General features: G+C 40.3%; 1 protein-coding gene across 3 annotated transcripts in view; it reads left to right on the forward strand.

Annotated features, from left to right (window-relative positions):
• The window catches only part of ANKRD42 (ankyrin repeat domain 42), a 53,592-nt gene extending 36,212 nt beyond the window's left edge, over positions 1-17,380 (forward strand). For all 3 annotated transcript variants that reach the window (XM_037042835.1, XM_037042836.1, XM_037042837.1), the window contains 3 exons: positions 8,301-8,427; positions 12,615-12,759; positions 16,643-17,380. In XM_037042835.1, coding sequence (XP_036898730.1) covers positions 8,301-8,427; positions 12,615-12,759; positions 16,643-16,732 — 362 coding nt within the window. In that variant the 3' untranslated portion in view covers positions 16,733-17,380. The remainder of the gene's footprint in view (positions 1-8,300; positions 8,428-12,614; positions 12,760-16,642) is intronic.
• The last annotated feature ends 1,624 nt before the right edge of the window (positions 17,381-19,004 follow it).

Below are 19,004 nucleotides of genomic sequence, written 5' to 3' on the forward strand. Positions count from 1 at the left end.
TGCCAGTGTTGTAGAAAGTCCATTTTCCTTTACACAGCAAAAGTAGAAGCAGGGGAATCAGGGGGCTGTGACCTTGGTTCAGGAGAGAGTTGATCATAGCTTGGACTAGGCTGAGAATGATGGAAATGGTGAGAAATGATCAGATTTGGGTGTATTTAGAACAGAGAGCTGATGGGACTTGCCGATAGATTTGAATATGAGGTGTTAGAGAATGAGAGTAATCAAGGCTGACTCTTAGATTTTTGGCCTGTGCTCCTAGATAGTGTGTTTAAAAGGCCTCTTCGCTCAGAACTATAGCGTAGCAGAGAAGGCTTTTCACAAGTGGAATTTTGACTTTTCCGTAAAGCATGGCCAGGGTTTAGATAGGCTAATAGATGAGGAAGGCATTCCATTCATCTAACATATATTTGAGTACTTACTGTGTGCACAGCCCTGGATTAAGGGACTTTAGGCGGTGCATCACAAATAGTGCTGCTTTTTGAAATTCAGAAAATGTTTTGAACCTACTCATTGTAGTATTAAAAGAAATGACTGAAATTGTGCTTTTTCAATTCTTTTTCTCCCACCTTAAAACATGTTTTTCAAGGACTTGGTTATGTGTCAGACACTGTTCTAGTGCTAGGGTTCCAATGGTGAGCAGACATCATTTCTCCATATTGGCTTGTTTCCTAAATTGTGTGATGCTGACTTTTCTAAAGCTATAAAAGTCTTCATTATCTGCTCTTATTTTAACTAAATAAAAGTTTATAACAAAATAAAAATACTTTTTTCTTTCATACAAATTGCATTATAGAGACATATATGCCAAAGATTTAATTTTCTTTTTTATCTTTTAAGTACGTTTGATTGATTATGCCATTACAGTTGTCCCATTTTTTTCCTCTCCTTCCCTCTGCCCTATATCATCTCTCCCAGCAGCATTCCCCACACCCTATCCCCTTAGTTCATGCCTGTGGGTTGTACAAATAAGTTCTTTGACTTCTCTGTTTCCTATACTATTCTTAACCTTTCCCTCTCTATTTTGTACCTACCATTTATGCTTCTTATTCCTGTATCTTTTCCCACATTCTCCCCACTCCTGCTCCCTGCTAATAGCCCTCCATGTGATCTCCATTTCTGTGATTCTGTTCTTGTTGTTTTTGTTATTTAGGTTCTGATGTTGATAGTTGTGAGTTTGTTGTCATTTTACTGTTCATAGTTTTAATCATCTTTTTCTTAGATATATCCATTTAACATTTCATATAAGGGTTTGGTGATGATAAACTCCTTTAATTTGACCTTATCTGAGAAGCACTTTATCTGCTCTTCCATTCTAAAGGATAGCTTTGCTGGATAGAGTAATCTTGGATGTAAGTCCTTGCCTTTCATGACTTGGAATACTTCCTTCTAGCCCCTTCTTGCCTATAAGGTCTCTTTTGACAAATCTTTTAACAAATGGTTAAACATTAAAGTATACCAAATTAGTGAGTAAAAGTAGGAGTGTTTCTATTTCTTAAATGGATATGTGATTAGGTTGATGTAAATGAATATCCAGGAAGCAGCAGGCCAGTGGCTTATCTCTGTTGTATTTATTATTGAACATATTGGAACTAAACTGAAGTTTAGCAATTGGAGCAAATTTAAATTTCTATAGCATTTCTACTTATAGCAAGCACAGTTACTGACACATCACTCTCCTTCAGGATTTTTATTCTCAGAAATTCTAGTAGTAACTGTTTATACTTCCGTAGTATTTTACAGTGTTTCCAGAACATCTGCACATACATCAGTAAGGCAATGAGACAGGTATTATCTGTTTTCTATCTCAAGAAGTGCTTGTTTAGTGTAATATCCTCATTTGGTAGGTAAAGAGCCTGAAGTTCAAAAAAAGCTAAGTTACTTGTCCAAAGTCACACAGTGACTAGAAATAAGACTTTAGGATTTCACTATATGGCACCCTTGTCACCATACACACTGCCTCATGAATGAATATTTTCTTGCCACATAACTCTAATTTTATTTCTCATGATATTTGGTCACAGAGCCATGGTTCATGTGCCTGGATGAGAAGAACTATTTCAATGGAGCTCTTTCCCACAGGAAAGATGGGAAGGATCTATTTGAACTGAGGGTAACCAGAACAAAGGCAGCTGTAGGAAAGTGAGTAGAACTTGGGTATTTAATTCAGATGTCAGAGCTTCATCACTTTCTGGAAAGTGTTCTCAGTTATCCTGGCAGGAAAAACTAGTTGTACCAAAAGTGTATGCTCTGAGGAAAATTTCTAATTTATGTCTACATTTAAAGAAAAATTCTAAGAACCCCCAGAACACTGTCAGGCAGAACCTTGTTCTCCAGGGGATGGTGGAAGCCTCTTTTCTGGTGAATGCAACCAAGGGCAGACCTGGAGAGGCTGAAAGGCTCCCAAGAAAGACCCCCCTAGATCACCTCACAGTGAGGTTCAGAGTTAATGGTATCTTCAGAGTTCCCTGACAGCTTTATTTTAAATAGCTTTATTGAGATACAATTTACATACCATTTGGTTTACCCATTTAAGGCTCATACTTCAATGGTTTTTTAGTGTATTCACAGATTAATGCAACCATTACCACAGTAAATTTTACAACATTTACATTACCCCCAAAAGAAACCTCACAACCAGTAGTAGTCACTCCCCATTACCTCTGCAACCTCCTCCTTTCCCCCCAAACCTCATCTCTAGGCTGTATCACTAATCTTTCTGTTTCTACAGAGTCGTCTGTTCTGGGTGTTTCACATGAGTGGAATGATACCATATGTGGTCTTTTGTGACTGGCTTCTTTCACCTAGCACAATGTTTTCAAGGTTCATGCATATCGTGACACGGATCAGTGCTTTGTTACTTTTTATTGCCAAACAATATTCTTGTATGGATATACCCTGTTTTATATATACATTCATTTGTCAGTTGATGAACATTTGAGTTGTTTGCACAATTTGGCTATTATGAATATTGCTTATATGAACACTGGCGTGCACTCTTTTTTGTGGATATATATTTTCATTTCTCTTGGATGTATACCTAGGAGTTAGAATTGCTGGATCATTTGATAACTCTATTTTTTAAATTCTAAGGAACTTCCAAACTCTTTTCCAAAGTGACTGCATTACTTTACATTCCCAACTGCAGTATATGAGGGTTCCAGTTTCTCCACATTCTTTTCTGATATTTGTTATTGTTTCTCTTATTGAATATAGCTATTTTAGTGAGTATGAAGTGGTATCTTGTAATTGCGATTGGTGAAAAGATACTCATTTTTTCATGACCTCACTTGTATATCTTGTTTGGAGAAATGTGTATTTAAATCCTTTGCCTATTTTTATATAAGAAAAAAAGTTAAGACTATTTTATTGATTATGCTATTACAGCTGCTTGATTTTTCTCCCTTTGCCCCCCACTACCCAGCAACCCCTGTTCTCTCAGGCAGTCCTCTCACCCTTGTCTATGGGACCTGTAAGTTCTTTGCTGATCCCTTTCCTATACTGTACTTTACATTCTGTAACTACCTCTTTTTGTACTTCTTTTTTTTAATCTTTTAAAAAACTTTTTAATTTAATTAATTTATTTTTAGAGACAGAGAGGGAGAGGAACATCAATGTGTGGTTGCCTCTTGCGTTCCTTGTACTGGAGACCTGGCCTGCAACCCAGGCATGTGCCCTGACTCGGAATTTAACCGGTGACCCTTTGGTTCACAGGCCAGCACTCAATCCACTGAGCTACACCAGCTAGGGCCCTATTTGTGCTTCTTAATCCCCTCACCTCTTACCCATTCTCCCACACCCCACCTCCCATCTCTTTATCTTTAACCTTTGGCATTTTAATTATGATGTGTCTTGGAGTGAGCCTCTTTGAGTCCATCTTGTTTGGAACTCTCTGTGCTTCTTGGACTTGAATGTCTATTTTTGTCACCAAATTAGGGAAGTTTTCTTTGATTATTTGTTGCAATAGATTTCCAATTTCTTGCTTTTTCTCTCCTCCTTTTTGCATCCCTATGAAGACAGTGTTGGATGCTTAAAGTTGTCCCACAGGCTGCTTACACTATTCTCGTTTTTTGGAATCTGTTTTCTTCTTATTATTATGAATTGGTTGTTTTTTTAAAACTGTTTTTTTTAAGATTTTATTCATTTAACTTTAGAGGGGAAGGGAAGGAGAGAGGGAGAGAAATATCAATGTATGGTTGCCTGTCATGCGTCCCCCGCTGGGAACTGGCCTGCAGCCCAGGCATGTGCCCTGACTGGGAATCGAACCTTGATACTGTGGTTCGCAGGCCCGCGCTCAATCCACTGAGCTACACCAGCCAGTCTTGAATTGGTTGTTTTTTGCTTTCTTATGTTCCAAATCAATGATTTGATTCTCAAGTTTATCTACTCTACTGTTTCCTGTAAACTGTTCTATTTCAATTAGTGTATTCTTCATTTTTGATTGGATATTTTTTAAGCTGCTGAAGTCCTAAGTTCCTCAGGCATCCTTATAACCAGTGTTTTGAACTCTGCATCTGATAGATTGCCTATCACCATTTTGTTTTACTCTTTTTCTGGAGTTTTGATCTATTCTTTCATTTGGGCCATGTTTCTTTGTCTCCTTTTTTTGACAGCCTCCCTGTTTTTGTTTCTATGTATTAGGTAGAGCTGCTGTGTCTCTCTGTCTTGGTGGTGTGGCCTAATGTAGTAGGTGTTCTGTAGGCTCCAGTGGCACAGCCTCCCCCCTATCACCCAAGCTGGGTATTCAAGGTGCACCTTTTGTGTGGGCTGAGTACACCTTCTTTTTGTAGCTGAGCTGTAATTGCTGTTGGCAAATCAATAGGAGGGATTTACCAGGCCAGTCAGCTGCAAGGACTGGCTGTGACCACTTACCATCAACCTCTCTCCTCTGTGGAGGATCAGCTGTGCAGGGGCAGTGTCGTGTGCTCTGATGTGGTCTGTAGCTGTCCACTGGGTGCACTGGAGCCTGGGGTTTTCTAGGTGGTGCAGAGCAAGATCAGCCCCCACCTGTGTTTTGCCTGGAACCACCCAGCCTGAGCTGTAAAGGAATCTGAGATGGCTGCTACTTGTGTTTGGTGATTTCTAGGTAAAGCCAATCTGTGAATCTAGGCTGCTAGTTCTGGGCCTGAGGCTCACTGAGGCCAGCTGCTGCTTATTTGAAAGGATTTAGGAAGTTCTGAAGCATGAGCCAAGGTCAGCCATTCATATGGGAAAAAAGCTTGTGTGGGCCAGTAAATTGGGTGGGATGGAGTCTCTGGGGATTCCAAGGTGGGTCGACAGTGTTAGCCGGGTTGCTGGAATCCTAGACTTGGTACTTGTCTGTTGGCTCTGTGTGGAGAGGGCCCAGAAAAGGAACAGTGGCCTCTGCTTGCCATACACCTCAGCCTCCGCCTGCACACCACTGGTGCCTCTCAAGCTGCCACCCCCACACCGGAGCCCAGAGGGAGTTGAATATGGGGGAAGCTGAGGTGTAGGTGAGTCCATGTTGGGGTTCTTTAAGAGGAATTGCTTGGGGCGCCAGCAGCTTCTACCACTGACTCAATCCCCACTGGTTTTTACAGCCGGTTATGGGGACTTATCTTCCTGGCACTAGAACCCGGAGCTGGGGGCCCTGGTGTGGGGTTGGGATTCCTCACTCCTGAGATATCTCTCCTGAATTTCTATCCACATGTGGGTGTGGTGCCAGTCCTTCTGTGTCTGTGTACCTTCTACCAGTCTGGATGGATGTGGTTTCTTTAATTCATAGTTGTCAGACTGCCATTCAACTTGATTTCTGTCATTTCTGAGTGCTGGTTGTTCTATATCTTAGTTGTAATTTGGTTGTGGTTGGGTGAAGAGGTGAGCCATGTCTGCTTATGCCACCATCTTGACTAGAAGTCTCCTTTGCCTATTTTTAAGTGAATTGTTTATCTTTTTATTATAGAGTTGTAAGAGTATTTCCAGCTTTAAGTCCCTTATCAGATACAGGGTGGGGCAAAAGTAGGTTTATAGTTGTGAGTATGCGAAACAGAGTTTACAACTGCATGCCTACGTTTGCCCCTACCTATATATGATTTTCAGATATTTTCTCCTATTCTGTGGCTGTCTTCTCTTTTATTCTGTGGCTGTCTTTGAACTTTCTTGATGTCCTTTGCAGCATGAAAATTTTTAATTTTGATGAATTTCAATTTATTTTTATTGTTTGCTGTTAGATTTCTTTTTTTGGTTGCATTCATAATTAATAAAGACTCAGAACTCTAGAAAATGAGCAGTCAATTTGCAGAATATCAGTTTATTCTGAAAAAATTTTTTTTTTAAGATTTTATTTATTTTTAGAGAGGGAAGGAGGGAAACATCGACGTGTGGTTGCTTCTCCAGCGCCCCCTACTGGGGACCTGGCCAACAACCCAGGCATATGCCCTGACTGGGAATCAGAACCAGTGACCTTTTGGTTTGCAGGCAGGCACTCAGTCCACTGAGCCACACCAGCCAGGGCTGAAATTTTTTTAGTAAGAGATATTTGTGAGGGAATCATTGCTAGTGAATTATAAAATTTTTGAAAGATGTTTCAGGAAAGACCAAGAACATGGCCAGAACAGTTTTCTGCTGTGGTGTGTCTGGTACAAATGCACTCTCATACCTTGCCGTACAGTCTAGCTCCCTGGGGCCCAGCTTGGGGGCTTGCAGCTAGTGAAGGTACTGTGTGTGATGTCGCGTGCTGTTTTCTTGTCCCTATTTAATTTTATTCCAGGGTGAAACTCAAAGGACTAGATGACCAGTTGTTCAGACACTAGGTTTTGCAGAGCACCTACGTGGAACTGAATTTCTTGTGATTTCTTGTGATCCCAGAGTTACTGGAACTGAGCCTCAATCCAGAACATTCTTTAACAGATGGTATTTAGGACCCTGCTATCAGAGCACCCTGTAACTCTTTGAGGTTTGAGTCTTGGCTCAACATTCCTGTCACCTGTCATCCAGTATCCACTTAATCGCCTTCAGTGACAAGAAAGCTCAGAAAGCTTTTTTGCTCAGAAAGCTCATTTCCATCTTTTGACAGGATTCTTGTAAGGAGTAAAATGTTTAGGGTACTTGATGTGGTATCTTGCACATCATAGGCACTCCATGATAGATGGTAGCTCTTGCAGTTTTTGTTGAAAAGTTTCTCCTTTGTTGAGTTAAAATCTCTCTTACTGGAGCTTGTCCCAATTAATCCTAGTTCTTACTTCTGATGACCCCATAGGATAGTTTTTTCAAAGCATAACCTTCAAATATTAAAGAATTGTTATATAAAGTGAATAGCCGCAGTTCTTTCTTTCCTTATGTAACATTTTTAACCCCCTTTACTTGTCTGCTAGTAGTTACAGTGGTTGCCAAACCTGTCTGCCCTTCAGAATTATCTGAGGAGCTTTTACTAAGTACTGATACCAGAATGTGTCTGTTATGGGGCTCAAGGGTGTACACTTTAAAAAGGCATCCCAGTTGATTCTGATGTATGCAGTTTTAAACCTGTAACTCTGACCTATTGAGAGATAAATCAGAGTGGTAAGTATAAGGGAGAGGAGTGTTAATTTGCTGACCTGGTCCTGTAAAGTAGGCTTTCTCAGTGTCTGCACTATTGACATTTTGAGCCAGATACTTATTTGTTGGAGGCGGGGGGGGGGGCAGTGTCACTCCTATATATTTTAAGATGTTTAGTAGCTTCCTGATCCTGGAGATGCCAATAACCTGTTCCCCTCCATCCATCAAGTTCAAAACAACAATGTACCCAGGTGTTGTCAGATGTCTCTTGGGGGAGAAAATCACCCCAGGTTGTTAGTACTCTCACAAAGGATAGAAAGTCCATAGGTGATTAGTTGGAGAATAGCTAAAAGTGGCTCTCAACATACCTCCTTCTCCTAGTATCCTCTTACATAGATATTACGTGTAACTAATCATAAAATTTAGGGGCTGGGTTAGTTCTTATTGGTTTTAAATAAATCCAAAGTATTTCAGTTTTTCTAAGTTTTTGACATACCATAGATTATACATGGTCCTGCAGTATTCCACTAGTCCTAAAATACTGCTAGTCTTTAAACCTTTTTGTTCATAGTATTAATAGTTAGAACAATCTGGTACATCCTCCAATAGCAGGCAAAGAATCCTCCATTTTATTTTTTTTATTGCTTGTTCATCCAAATATTTCATTACTGATATTTATCCTTCTATGCGTATGCCACCTCCCTCCACCCACTTTTCCAGACCACACAGACACTGGCGTTAGAGGAAGGACAGGCACCCTGTGACCACCTGTCTAAACTGCGTTTCTGTTGACTTCTGTCTCCCAGTGAGAGCCTATAAGAAAATTGTGGAACTGAGACATCTCCTGGAAATTGCTGAGAGCAACTACAAACACTTGGGAGGGATAACAGAAGAGGATCTAAAGCAGAAGAAAGAACAACTGGAGTCTGAAAAGTAATGTCCTCCAAACTAATGGTTTGTTTCTAGATATCTCTCCAAATGCCGTGTGAGGGCTTGTTGACCAACAACTTGTTTTCTTTTTTATCCCCACCGGAGGGTAGAAGATTCTATTCTGTTTTCCTCCTATGTCCCCAGATGGGGAAAGTGTTAAGATTTTTTGTTGTAAAATACACATACAATGTATCATCTTAAATATTTTTAAATATACAATTCAGTAGTGTTAAGTACATTCATGTTTTTGCACAACCAATCTCCAGAACTCTTCTCATCTTGCAGAGTTGATTTGTTTTGAGACTACAACTACTTTAAGCTTTTCAACCAACACATTCTCTAAGCATCCCTATCAAATTGGACTGCTTACTCATCAGTCTGAGGCCCACTGCTGTGTCCGCTGACTGTAGTACCGCATCAGAGAGTGCTTTTGTGTCTAGACTAGACGCAGTGAGCAGTTGCATCCTTTACTTCCTGCACCCCGAGTTGGCTCTCTGCACATTTGGTGCCTCTCTAATTAAACGCTGCTGGAATAGAGGATGCCTAGTTTCTCCCACTGCCCTTCTGCTTGCTTATCTGTTTTCAAAGTGGACAGGGAACAAAGACAGGAGAGGAGACTTTTGATTTAATCAAAACATGGTTTTATAAAGAGCAGTACACGTGGATTCTCCTTTCCCTGCCCTCTCCTTTGGTTGGGTTTCTTTGACTCCTACCCTTAGAACCTCCTGTTTCCTGTTCCTCCATCCTCTTCTGAATGTAGACTCAGTAAGAGGTCTGGTAAATATATTCAGAGTAACATCTAAATCTTTGATAAGGGTTAATATGTTATCCTTCCATGGGTACTTGGGAATTTGAAGAGAAGACACAGCTTTAAGCCAAAGTACTATTAGTGGGATTTTAAACACTAGGAAACTGTGGAAAACCAAAAGAAAATTTTAAAAAATCAGGGTCTTTCTTCATATCTCACAAATCACACCATTTAATTAGTTGTTCATTTCCTATATATTGATTACAGGGTTTTGAGATGTAGAATATTTTTAGTGTAAGAGCCCCACCTCACTAAACGTTTTTAGATCCCTTGTAGTCTAGAAAAGTACTTCACAATGGAGCGATTCTTTCCTAGATAATAAGTGTTAAAATGTTGGTTTTCTTGGCTTCTGTTCTAAGCAGGTTACTCTACTGTTGCTACAGCTGCTCGCATTACCTCCGAGCACTACCTACCACATGCTAGGTACTAGATAAGCCTCTTGTATACATTACCTCATGAAATCTTCACAGCTCCAAGGGCTTACTACATGGATTAGGAAACTGAGACTTAATATTGAGATAAAATTACTTGCATAACATCAAGTAGGGAGGAGAAGAAAGGGTGGGGCAGTGGGGTGGAGCCAGGATTTAGGGGAACCAGAATTTGAGCCTTAGTGTATGTCACTCTGAAGTTGTTATCTAAGATTATTACAATTTTAACAGAACTTTTAACTCTCATGTTCACATTTCAGTGAGAAATGGTTATATTATTGATGTAAATGATTTTGAACAGAATTTTTTTTGGAGATGGCTTTAGCTTTTGTGCCAGAATATAGTTTCCTATCAGCTGAGACTATAATGTTCCTTCTGAGTTTTGATTCTTTCCTAGAATTTGTTCTCAACTTTGTGTTGAAGGCATCTTAAGACATTTATTGTTTGGGTACAAACTCCTGATCTTAGATCTAATTGTAAAGAAAAACTAGGTAAGTATTGATTTGAGGGAAGTCCTTTTCTTTTTTGTTGTTTTCCATTAGTTAGTCCAAACTCACAGTGCAGCAAAACATTGTTTAGTTCTCTACCCTGGGGGTGATTTTCTCCTCGTATTTGCTGAATCCTAGTCTTCCACACTTGCCATTCATCTCTATATTCAGTCTTAACCCCACTCCTCTTGCCTCCATTTATTTTAAAATCTTCCTGATGTCTCTCAGTTTCCCATCACTGACCCCTAATCCTTCACCCCCATATCCTGCAGTCTGTTTTCAACACAGTGTACAGAGTAATCATTTTAAAAGCTAAATCTGGCCCTGGCCAATGGGGTTGGATGTTGACCTGCAGACTGAAATGTCCGGGTTCAATTCCCGGTCAGGACACATGCCTGGGTTGCAGGCCAGGTCCCTGGTTGAAGGTGTGTGGGTTGATGTGTCTCTCACACATCAATATTTCTCTCCCTTTGTTTCTCTCTTCCTTCCTTTCTTTCTAAAAATAAATAAATAAAATCATTTTTAAAAAACACCCTAATTCCAGTAAGTCTCACATACTATTGACAGAAAGAAGCCAGGCATACAGAAGTATATAATGTACAATTTCATTTACAAGCATAGGCAGAACTAATCTAACATGATAGCTATCTGGAAATGTGGTTGCCTACGGAAGCAGGATTGCCTGGGAAGGGCATGAGGGAACTTCTGTGGTGATGGGAATATTCTGTATCTGGTAGTGGTGGTCTATACAAAGGTTTACACATTAATCAAAAGTCATTGACTGGTTCACTTGGTAGTTGTGTATTTCTTGCAAAGTAAATTTTACGTCACTAGAAAAAAAAACAGCAAAGCCAAACAAAACAAAAATTTAAGTCAGATCGTGCCATTTCTCTGCTCAGACTGTTACCTGGCAGGGCAGCCCGAGAGGGTGTGCCTCGGGCTGGCCTGAAGTGTGTGGGTTTTTGACTTTGTGTAGGAAGGATTTCACAACATGAGTCCAGGTGATTTTGAGAGTATGTTTACTAAAGCTGGGGACAGTGAAACAAAGGAAGGCCTTAGGGTAGACAAAGAACAGGAGAGCCTGGGCAGTGTTCTGCTTTGGCTCCCTAAAATCCTACCAGGAAAGGAGTGAGCCAAGACGGGACTGCTGTTGCCTTACTGAGAAGTCAGAGAAAAGGTGGCCTTGATTCAGGGGGTTAGTCCAGGATGAGCTGCTGCTGCCCATTTCTCCCCTGGTCCCAAATCTCACCGGGACCTTAGAGTTTAAGGGGAAGTAAAAGTTCATGCCTGAGAAGGGGCATGGGTATGCTTTGTCTTGAGGTTTTTTAAAAATCTTTTTTCCGTGGGAGAGAAACTTAGAGGAGTGTTTCAGCAGGATATTCCTCAGCTTTCCAGGGCATTTTTATATGCTGATGCACCAAAAGAGTGCACGGAGGAGAGTGGGATTGTTCTTTGGTCTGCTTTACTGTTTCACTTTTATCTTGGGTCTGTCTGGCTCTCATTGAGTTTTTATTCGTGCCTCTTACTTCATCTGTCCTTGGCTTTAGTTGGCACAAATGGTGTGAATTGGGTCTCTGTTCTCTGTTTCCCAGATGGGGGTGATTTAAGCTATGTATTCTCTGGTTAGGGAGGAGAGGTATAAGCTATTTGCTCTCAAGTGTCCTTAGGAAAGACAAGGTCTTGTTATCTGCTAGCTGGCTATACGTTGATCAAGTTGTTTGGCCTTGTTTAATTTTGTAGTCTGTTTCCCTATCCTCACCCGGGAATTTTCCTAGCTTCTTACTATCAGGTCTCAAGATTCTCCAATGGCTTCCCATTTCACTCAGAGTGAAAGCCTAGGGCCTTGCTGTGCCTTATAAGGTTCTTTGTTTTCTGGACCCCTTTCACCTCTCTGACCTGCTACTCTGCCTTTTATACTTTGAACTGTTCCAGCCACATTGGCCTCTGGTTTTCTTCCAGGTCACCAGGCATACTTCTGACTTGCTGCCCCCTCTGTGTGGGCTGCTCCTCCCCTAGATGTCTACTTGATTCTCTCTATTTCTTTAGAACTTTCCTCAGAAGACCTTCTCAGTAAGGCCTTCCCTGGCCACTATGTATGAAGTGTTAACCCCCCTTCAGCAACATTTTATATTACTCTTTGTTGCTGTATTTTTTTTCTCCCATAGTATTTATCAACTTCCAACACACCATATTTACTTACCTATTTTCTTTACTGTCTGTCTTCCTCCTCTGCTAAGGCAAGCCCCACGAGGGCAGCTTTGGCCTGTTGGGGTCACTGCAGTATCCCCTGTGTCTAAAGTCTAGATCGGTGCCAGTTCATTGTAGACTCTCAATACATATTTGTTAACTAAGCAGTTATTTGTAAATTGCCTTAAATGTAATGCATGGATGCTTTTCACTATTATGAAAAATAATATTTAGTTCATATTGGAGACTGATTAAAAACAACATCTTTTTTGGCAGGACTATCCAAGAGCTGCAGGGCCAGCTGGAGCACGAACGACTACGTAAAGAACAGTTGGAATGTCAGCTGGATGAGTGTCGCGCAGAGGTGGATCAGCTTAGGGAGACCCTGGGGAACAGGCTGCTCCCCAACTTCATCGCAGCGGTTAGTGTCCTTCTTAACACACCTGTGGTTCTCAAGAAGTAAATGGCTGAAGTACTGGGTGTGGACTGGGGCTATTTGGACTTGAGTCCTAGCCGTAATCCTCTTTGGTTTGGACAAGTCATTTAACTTCTCTATGCCTTAGTTGTAAATTTATCCTTTCTAGAGTGTCATAAGGATTAAAGGAATATATGTGTGTGTGTGTGTGTGTGTGTGTGTGTATGTATATATATAGATACAGATATAACATTATATATATACACACATACATACAGGGGTGGGCGAAAAGTAGGTTTATAGTTATTTGTGTGGAAAAATACAAATTAATAAATAATAATACAAGATTAAAGTTCTTGCATATTCACAATTGTAAACCTACCTTTGCCTACCCCGTGTATATCCATCCATATGTGTATTGATTAGAAGAGCAGCCTGGTTGATTAATGTACAGTAAGTGTTATTGTTCTTATTATTGTAGCATGTAAGAAAAAAATATTTGCAGAGTAACCATTGATTCTATATCCTTAACTCTTTTCATAACTCCCACCTAGAATTTTGAATTTTGAATTCAGAACAGAGCTCTAGAATTTAGAGTGATAAATGAAAACGACAGATGTCCAGAACAAAGCTAAACCAGATATGCAGAAACTGGTATGCAAACAGAAACAAAGAACAAGTACAGGACAGCAGGTGGAGTATTTCCCCAGCGGAGTGACAGTGAGTGGAGCATTGGAAGTGGAGTGACCAGTCCTAGTGGTGCCTGCATTTCAGGCCATCTGGTCTCAGAGTAGAACAGGCAGAAGGTACACTGGGGGCACTTTGACCCTTGCTCTCTCTGGGAGTGAAGCCAGCCATGATGTGGCACCTGTGGACAGCTCATGGGACAGAGTGCAGGGTTGCAGGTACATTTCATATTTTCCTTCCATAGGAAAATGTTTTCTTCAATCATCGAGGGTGAATTAGTTCTGCTCCAGACTTGTATCACCTCAAATCTGATCTATAATGCAAACTTCTGGGCACTTTAAATTTTTATTTTGCACAAACTCATTAGTCTCTTTAAAATAGCCACTTTTAAATAATATACGTGCTGCTTGTAAAATATTTTTAAAAAGGGCAGACACTCCTCTCCATACTGAGTCCTGCTCTCCAGAGGAAGCTACTGTTAATGATTTGGTATGTCTCATTTCAGGTGATATTCTGTTCATTTAGAAACGTGTATATTTCTATGCATATACAAATTCAAACACTTTCCTGGGTTTGAATTTCCCAAGGAATATAATTAATTATAAGTAGTCCATTCTCCTCATTCCTGCAGTGTTCACCTTGTACCCCCTTATCCCCTGGGGAAACTTTCGTGTGGAGGGGCCAGTCTGTGCAGCCATGTGGAGGCGGCTGAAGACACACACTTTTTCGTGAGCTAACCACTTTTGCTCAGAATATGTTCCCTCCCACCTACAGGCAGGAACTCTGCTGGCTCGCACAGCCCCCTCAAAGGCAGGAGCATACGCTGTTCTTGTCCAGCTGCCTAGACCTTTTGGGCATCACCAAAGCTGACACCTTTTTAGTCATTCCAAAATGATTGTCTACTTAGAGAATTTTAGTTTTCTAGCTACTTAAAAAGTATCCTTTTTCTTTCCCAGAAGCTCTCTTCTCACCGTGGGGTTCAGTTTCATACTCTACAGCACATCCTTCTTAGAGCCTTGCTCTCTGTGAACCATGAGTCGGCTTTTCGGAGAGCCGACTCCAGGCCCCCACACTCTGGGCCGGCTGAGCTGTGCAGTGCTGCTTTAGGTGGTCTGGTTTTGTACATGAGCAGTGTCACTGACCTCTAATGGCAGCTGCAACCTTGGTGCTGCTTGTTTTCTACTGCAAAACTGTCTGAGTCTCAGTTTCCTCATCTTTAAAATGAGGATAACATCTACCTCATGGCATTGTACTGATGTTAAAGGAAATACTGTATAGAAACCCTGTCTAGCAATATTATAGTATTATAATCTCCCCTCTTCTTTTTTAAAAATATATTTACTTATTTTTAGGGGGGGGAAGGGAAGGAGAAAGAGTGGGAGAGAAACGTCAATGTGTGGTTGCCTCTCATGTGTCCCCTACTGGGGAACTGGCCTGCAACCTAGGCATGTGCCCTGACTGGGAATTGAACCGGTGACCCTTTGCTTCACAGGTCTGTGTTCAATCCACTGAGCTACACCAGCCAGAGCATCCCCTCTTCTTATTATTTTCTTTTTTTCTCATTCCTTTCCATTTTCTGTGTTCAAGTTGAACAAACATAACCTGTGGATAAATAAATGTGTAAGAGCCTTATATATTTGAGAGTAGGAGAAGTTAGTTTATTTTGGAGTTTAAATAAATAAAGTTTAAATGAAATGTACTGTTTTTTCAGTGCTCATTTATGTAGATTCTTCAGGAAGCTCTGACTTAAATTTTTCTCCTGCCACTTTCTGGTTGGAGCCTATAATTGATTATAGCTGTACTTTTAAGACTTTTCCCCATGTAATAGAATCTGCAATAGTGTAATTTTTATCCATAAAAAATTCTTATGATACTTTCTTAGGATAGCTTGATCTGTAATATGCACTTAAATAGCTTTTTAATAACATAACAACTGGTTTTGATAATAATTATTGTTATAGTGCTTTCTCACATATTGTCTCATCTTAGCCCACATTAAACATCACTAGCTTTATTTTTTTCTGTTCTCCTACATGTAGCCTGTATTTTCTGAACTTGCCCCACCACCCAATCCTTTGTTTATTTTCTCCATACACCTGGAAGGCTCTCGGCCAACTCTGCTTCTCTGATTCTTCTAGGAACCATCTCCTTTATGAGCCCTGACTTAACCCCAGGGCAGGAACACCCTGGGGAATACTAACTCCAGCCACGGGACCTCCCCCGGACGGGTTCCTTGTACTGTTCATGGAGCCCCTGCATTCAGATTGGTCCTGCCTACCTGGGTGCAAGCCTTTCTGACTGAAAGAATTATTCAAAGATAATTAACATCTAGTGAGCATCCACTGTGTTTCTAGCCCTCTCTTTCTCTTTCCCATAGCATTTATTAAGTGATTCTTCTGTGTGAGGTCCTGAGAAGAACATGATATATAAAAACACTCAGAAACAGTGGGTGGGAGGGCAGAGTGGAAAACAAGACAAGAACAGTAGAGGGACATTGTGTGAACACAGAGGAGGAGGAAATGGAGAAGCCAGGAAATACGATTTCTAGCACTACGGGGCTTGCAAAGAATACAGATGACATAGTAACACTTTGTGCATTTCAGTTGGCAATCTCTTGAGAAGTATTAGTCTAAGTCAGCGATTTTCAACCTTTTTCTTTTTTTTCCAACCTTTTTCATCTCATGGCACACATACACTAATTACTAAAATTCTGTGGCACACCCAAAAATGTATTTTTTGCAGATCTGACCAAAAAATGGGTATAATTTTGATTCATCCACACTGATGGCTATTGTGTTGGCTGTCGTCATTTTTTTATTTGACAATCTCAGGGAAAAGAGGTCAGTTGCTCCTGACTAAAGTCAGGTATTGCATGTTTTAAAAATCTTGTGGCACACTGATTGAAAATCGCTGGTCTAAGTTAGAAGCAGGAACAACAAGGTGTTCTATTTGGGGGACATTTTAGGTAGAGAATAGTACTGCGTGGTTTCTCAAGGTGCCTCCCAGTCTTGGGAGTCAGCACAATGTGATGTACTGGTTCTTCAGTTTTAAGAATTATTTATACAAAATCCTAAAAGAAGTGTAATCCAGAGTTGAAAATGTTAGTATCATTACTTCTTTTCTTTTGGAACAGATAATGTAGAAAGATAAAATGTGTCTAGGTGAGAAATCTTATTTGGTTCTCTTTTTTTTTCATTTGTAGGAAAATGACTCTTCTTGTGAGTCAAGCAAAGAGAAGAGGCGAGTGAAGAAAAAAGTGTCTTCTGGGGGCGTTTTTGTGAGAAGGTACTAATCAGTGAAATAACTTTAAATAAACTTGCTTGATTTCTCTTTTATTTTAAAAATTGATGTTAAGCTATGTAAACCCTTTAAAAAATACTCTGATGCACTGTAACTCCAAATCTGAAGGCAGAAGTATGTTACAGAACATCAAAGGAATTGTTAAAATTACATGGACTCAGTTGTACTACCCTCCCGATATATCCTTTTTATATTTATGTAGGCAAGTCAAGATTCCAGATTTATTGGTAATTTAGAAGATGTATAAACTTTATAATATGGTAGTGTCTAGAATTCAAGAGAAATCCAGTACTAGATACTAAAAATTGTTCTAGATATTAAAAATTATTAAAATTTCTATTATAGCATCATAATGGAATTATATTTCTTTTATTTGCTAGAGACTACCATTTACTACTACTAGGGTAGATATTAATTTTTCAACTTTTAAACTTTTCAAATGACTTTAAAAAGCATCTGGACTTGGGAGAAAAATGCAACATAAGACCAGTAAGTTTTAGAAACAGACAACTTTACAATAACAACCAAGTATTTCACTCAGGAAAGTTTTACAAAAAATGGAGAATAGCGCTTGTTAAAGGGAAAAAAACAAAACCATAATGTATGCTTACTAAGAATACACATTTAAATAAAACCTGCTTTCAGATTCAAACATTGCTCTGTCTTGCATGCTCTATAAGAAAGGATATAGAAATGAGGCAAATTACATAGGCTAAAAACATGTTTTATTGTTTTTTTCCCCCTTGATCTTGCTGACCAAAAAAAAACAACTGTGGCATTTCATTTCGGTTCTGACTTCAGTTCCCTCACTTGTCCCACCCAAACCCATTCCTCCATGACCGAGCGAACAGCTGTCTCTCTCCTGGGGCAATCGTCTGTGTCCTGCCTCCCCCTGAAGATCTGATTGGCAGCGTTGGGCTTTCCTGGCAGCAGCTTCTTGCTGTACATCAGACTGCCCACCTTCTAGTCCCTGGCATGTACTTTACATGGACACTAAAGGCTGTTTGGACCCAGTATCACCAGGGCCACTATGCCCTGGTATGAATGCACATGATTGCTAAGACCAATACAGAGCTGGTCAAAGGTCTTTAAGTAGTATTAAAACCTTTTTGATAACTTATATAGTCATTATTGTTAGTTTTTCTGTGGTCTCAAGCATTGTAGTAATAACTGTCAACGTTTATTGGGCACTTACTATGTGTGGGATCTGTGCCCAGTCGTTTATAGATATTCTCTCAATTCTCACAACAGCTACAATAGATATTTTATACATGGAAGTTAAAAATAATTTGCCCAGAATCACACAGCAATGTGGACCCAGGATTCTCACCTTAGCAGGTAAAGTTCAGTCTGTGTTCTTCTTTACCATACTGGAATTCCCAAATCCATATTTCTCTCACCATCTGGGACACAGCCTAACTTTTTCCTTCTAGCCCGATGACCCTAAAGTTAAACCCAGTCTTGGAAATAGTCTGTTATACTTGCTCCAGTTTTCTTAAGGCTTCGTCTCCAGTCTTTCTCTATATGAGTACCATAGGAAATGGAACAGTGCTGTAAGAGAAGTATGCACTGTTGTGGCCCAGATTCCCTGGCCGTCCCCCAGTATCCTTCCCTTTTTCCATAATATTAGAATTTACTTGGGCTTATGGCTGCTCAGGATAAGGACTTACCTTCTAGTCTCTTTTGCATCTAAGATACCAAGTTGTGGCCAATAGAGTGTGAGCATAAATGGTGTGTATAACCTTAGGCTCATGCCTCTAAAGGGAAAGGGTTTGCCCATCTCTTGCCCATTTCTTCCGGAATGTGGACGTTGGGGTGAGTCCTGCACCTGGCAGATGAGGGCCACGGCAGGAGGTAGAGCAGTGAGATAAGTAGGATCCTGGCCCCTGATACACAGAGCTGACTTACTAGCCCTGGAATGGTTACACTTGGGTGGCAGGTAAGAGAAATAAACCTCTCTGTTATTTAAGCCACTGTTATTTTGGATTTATTATAGCAGCCAGGTCTAAATTGTAATATAGCTCCCTGATTATAAATCACAAAAATATATTATCATGTTGAAGGTGGTGTTTTCTAACACTAACAAGCAATTCTGATTTGTCTGGATACCAACTGGGTGTTTAGTAATTCAGTCTGGACATCAACCACCAGGGTTTAGCATCAGACTCCACAAGTTACATGCTCAGTCTCACAAAACGGCTCCCACTTCAGACATCATGTGCAAGTCCCAGATTGTCACGGGTACTTCTAATTGCTATTCATTT

This window comes from Sturnira hondurensis, unplaced genomic scaffold (assembly GCF_014824575.4).
Source record: "Sturnira hondurensis isolate 20B ecotype Veracruz unplaced genomic scaffold, ASM1482457v3 Scaffold0003801, whole genome shotgun sequence".
NCBI classification, from domain to species: Eukaryota; Metazoa; Chordata; class Mammalia; order Chiroptera; family Phyllostomidae; genus Sturnira; species Sturnira hondurensis.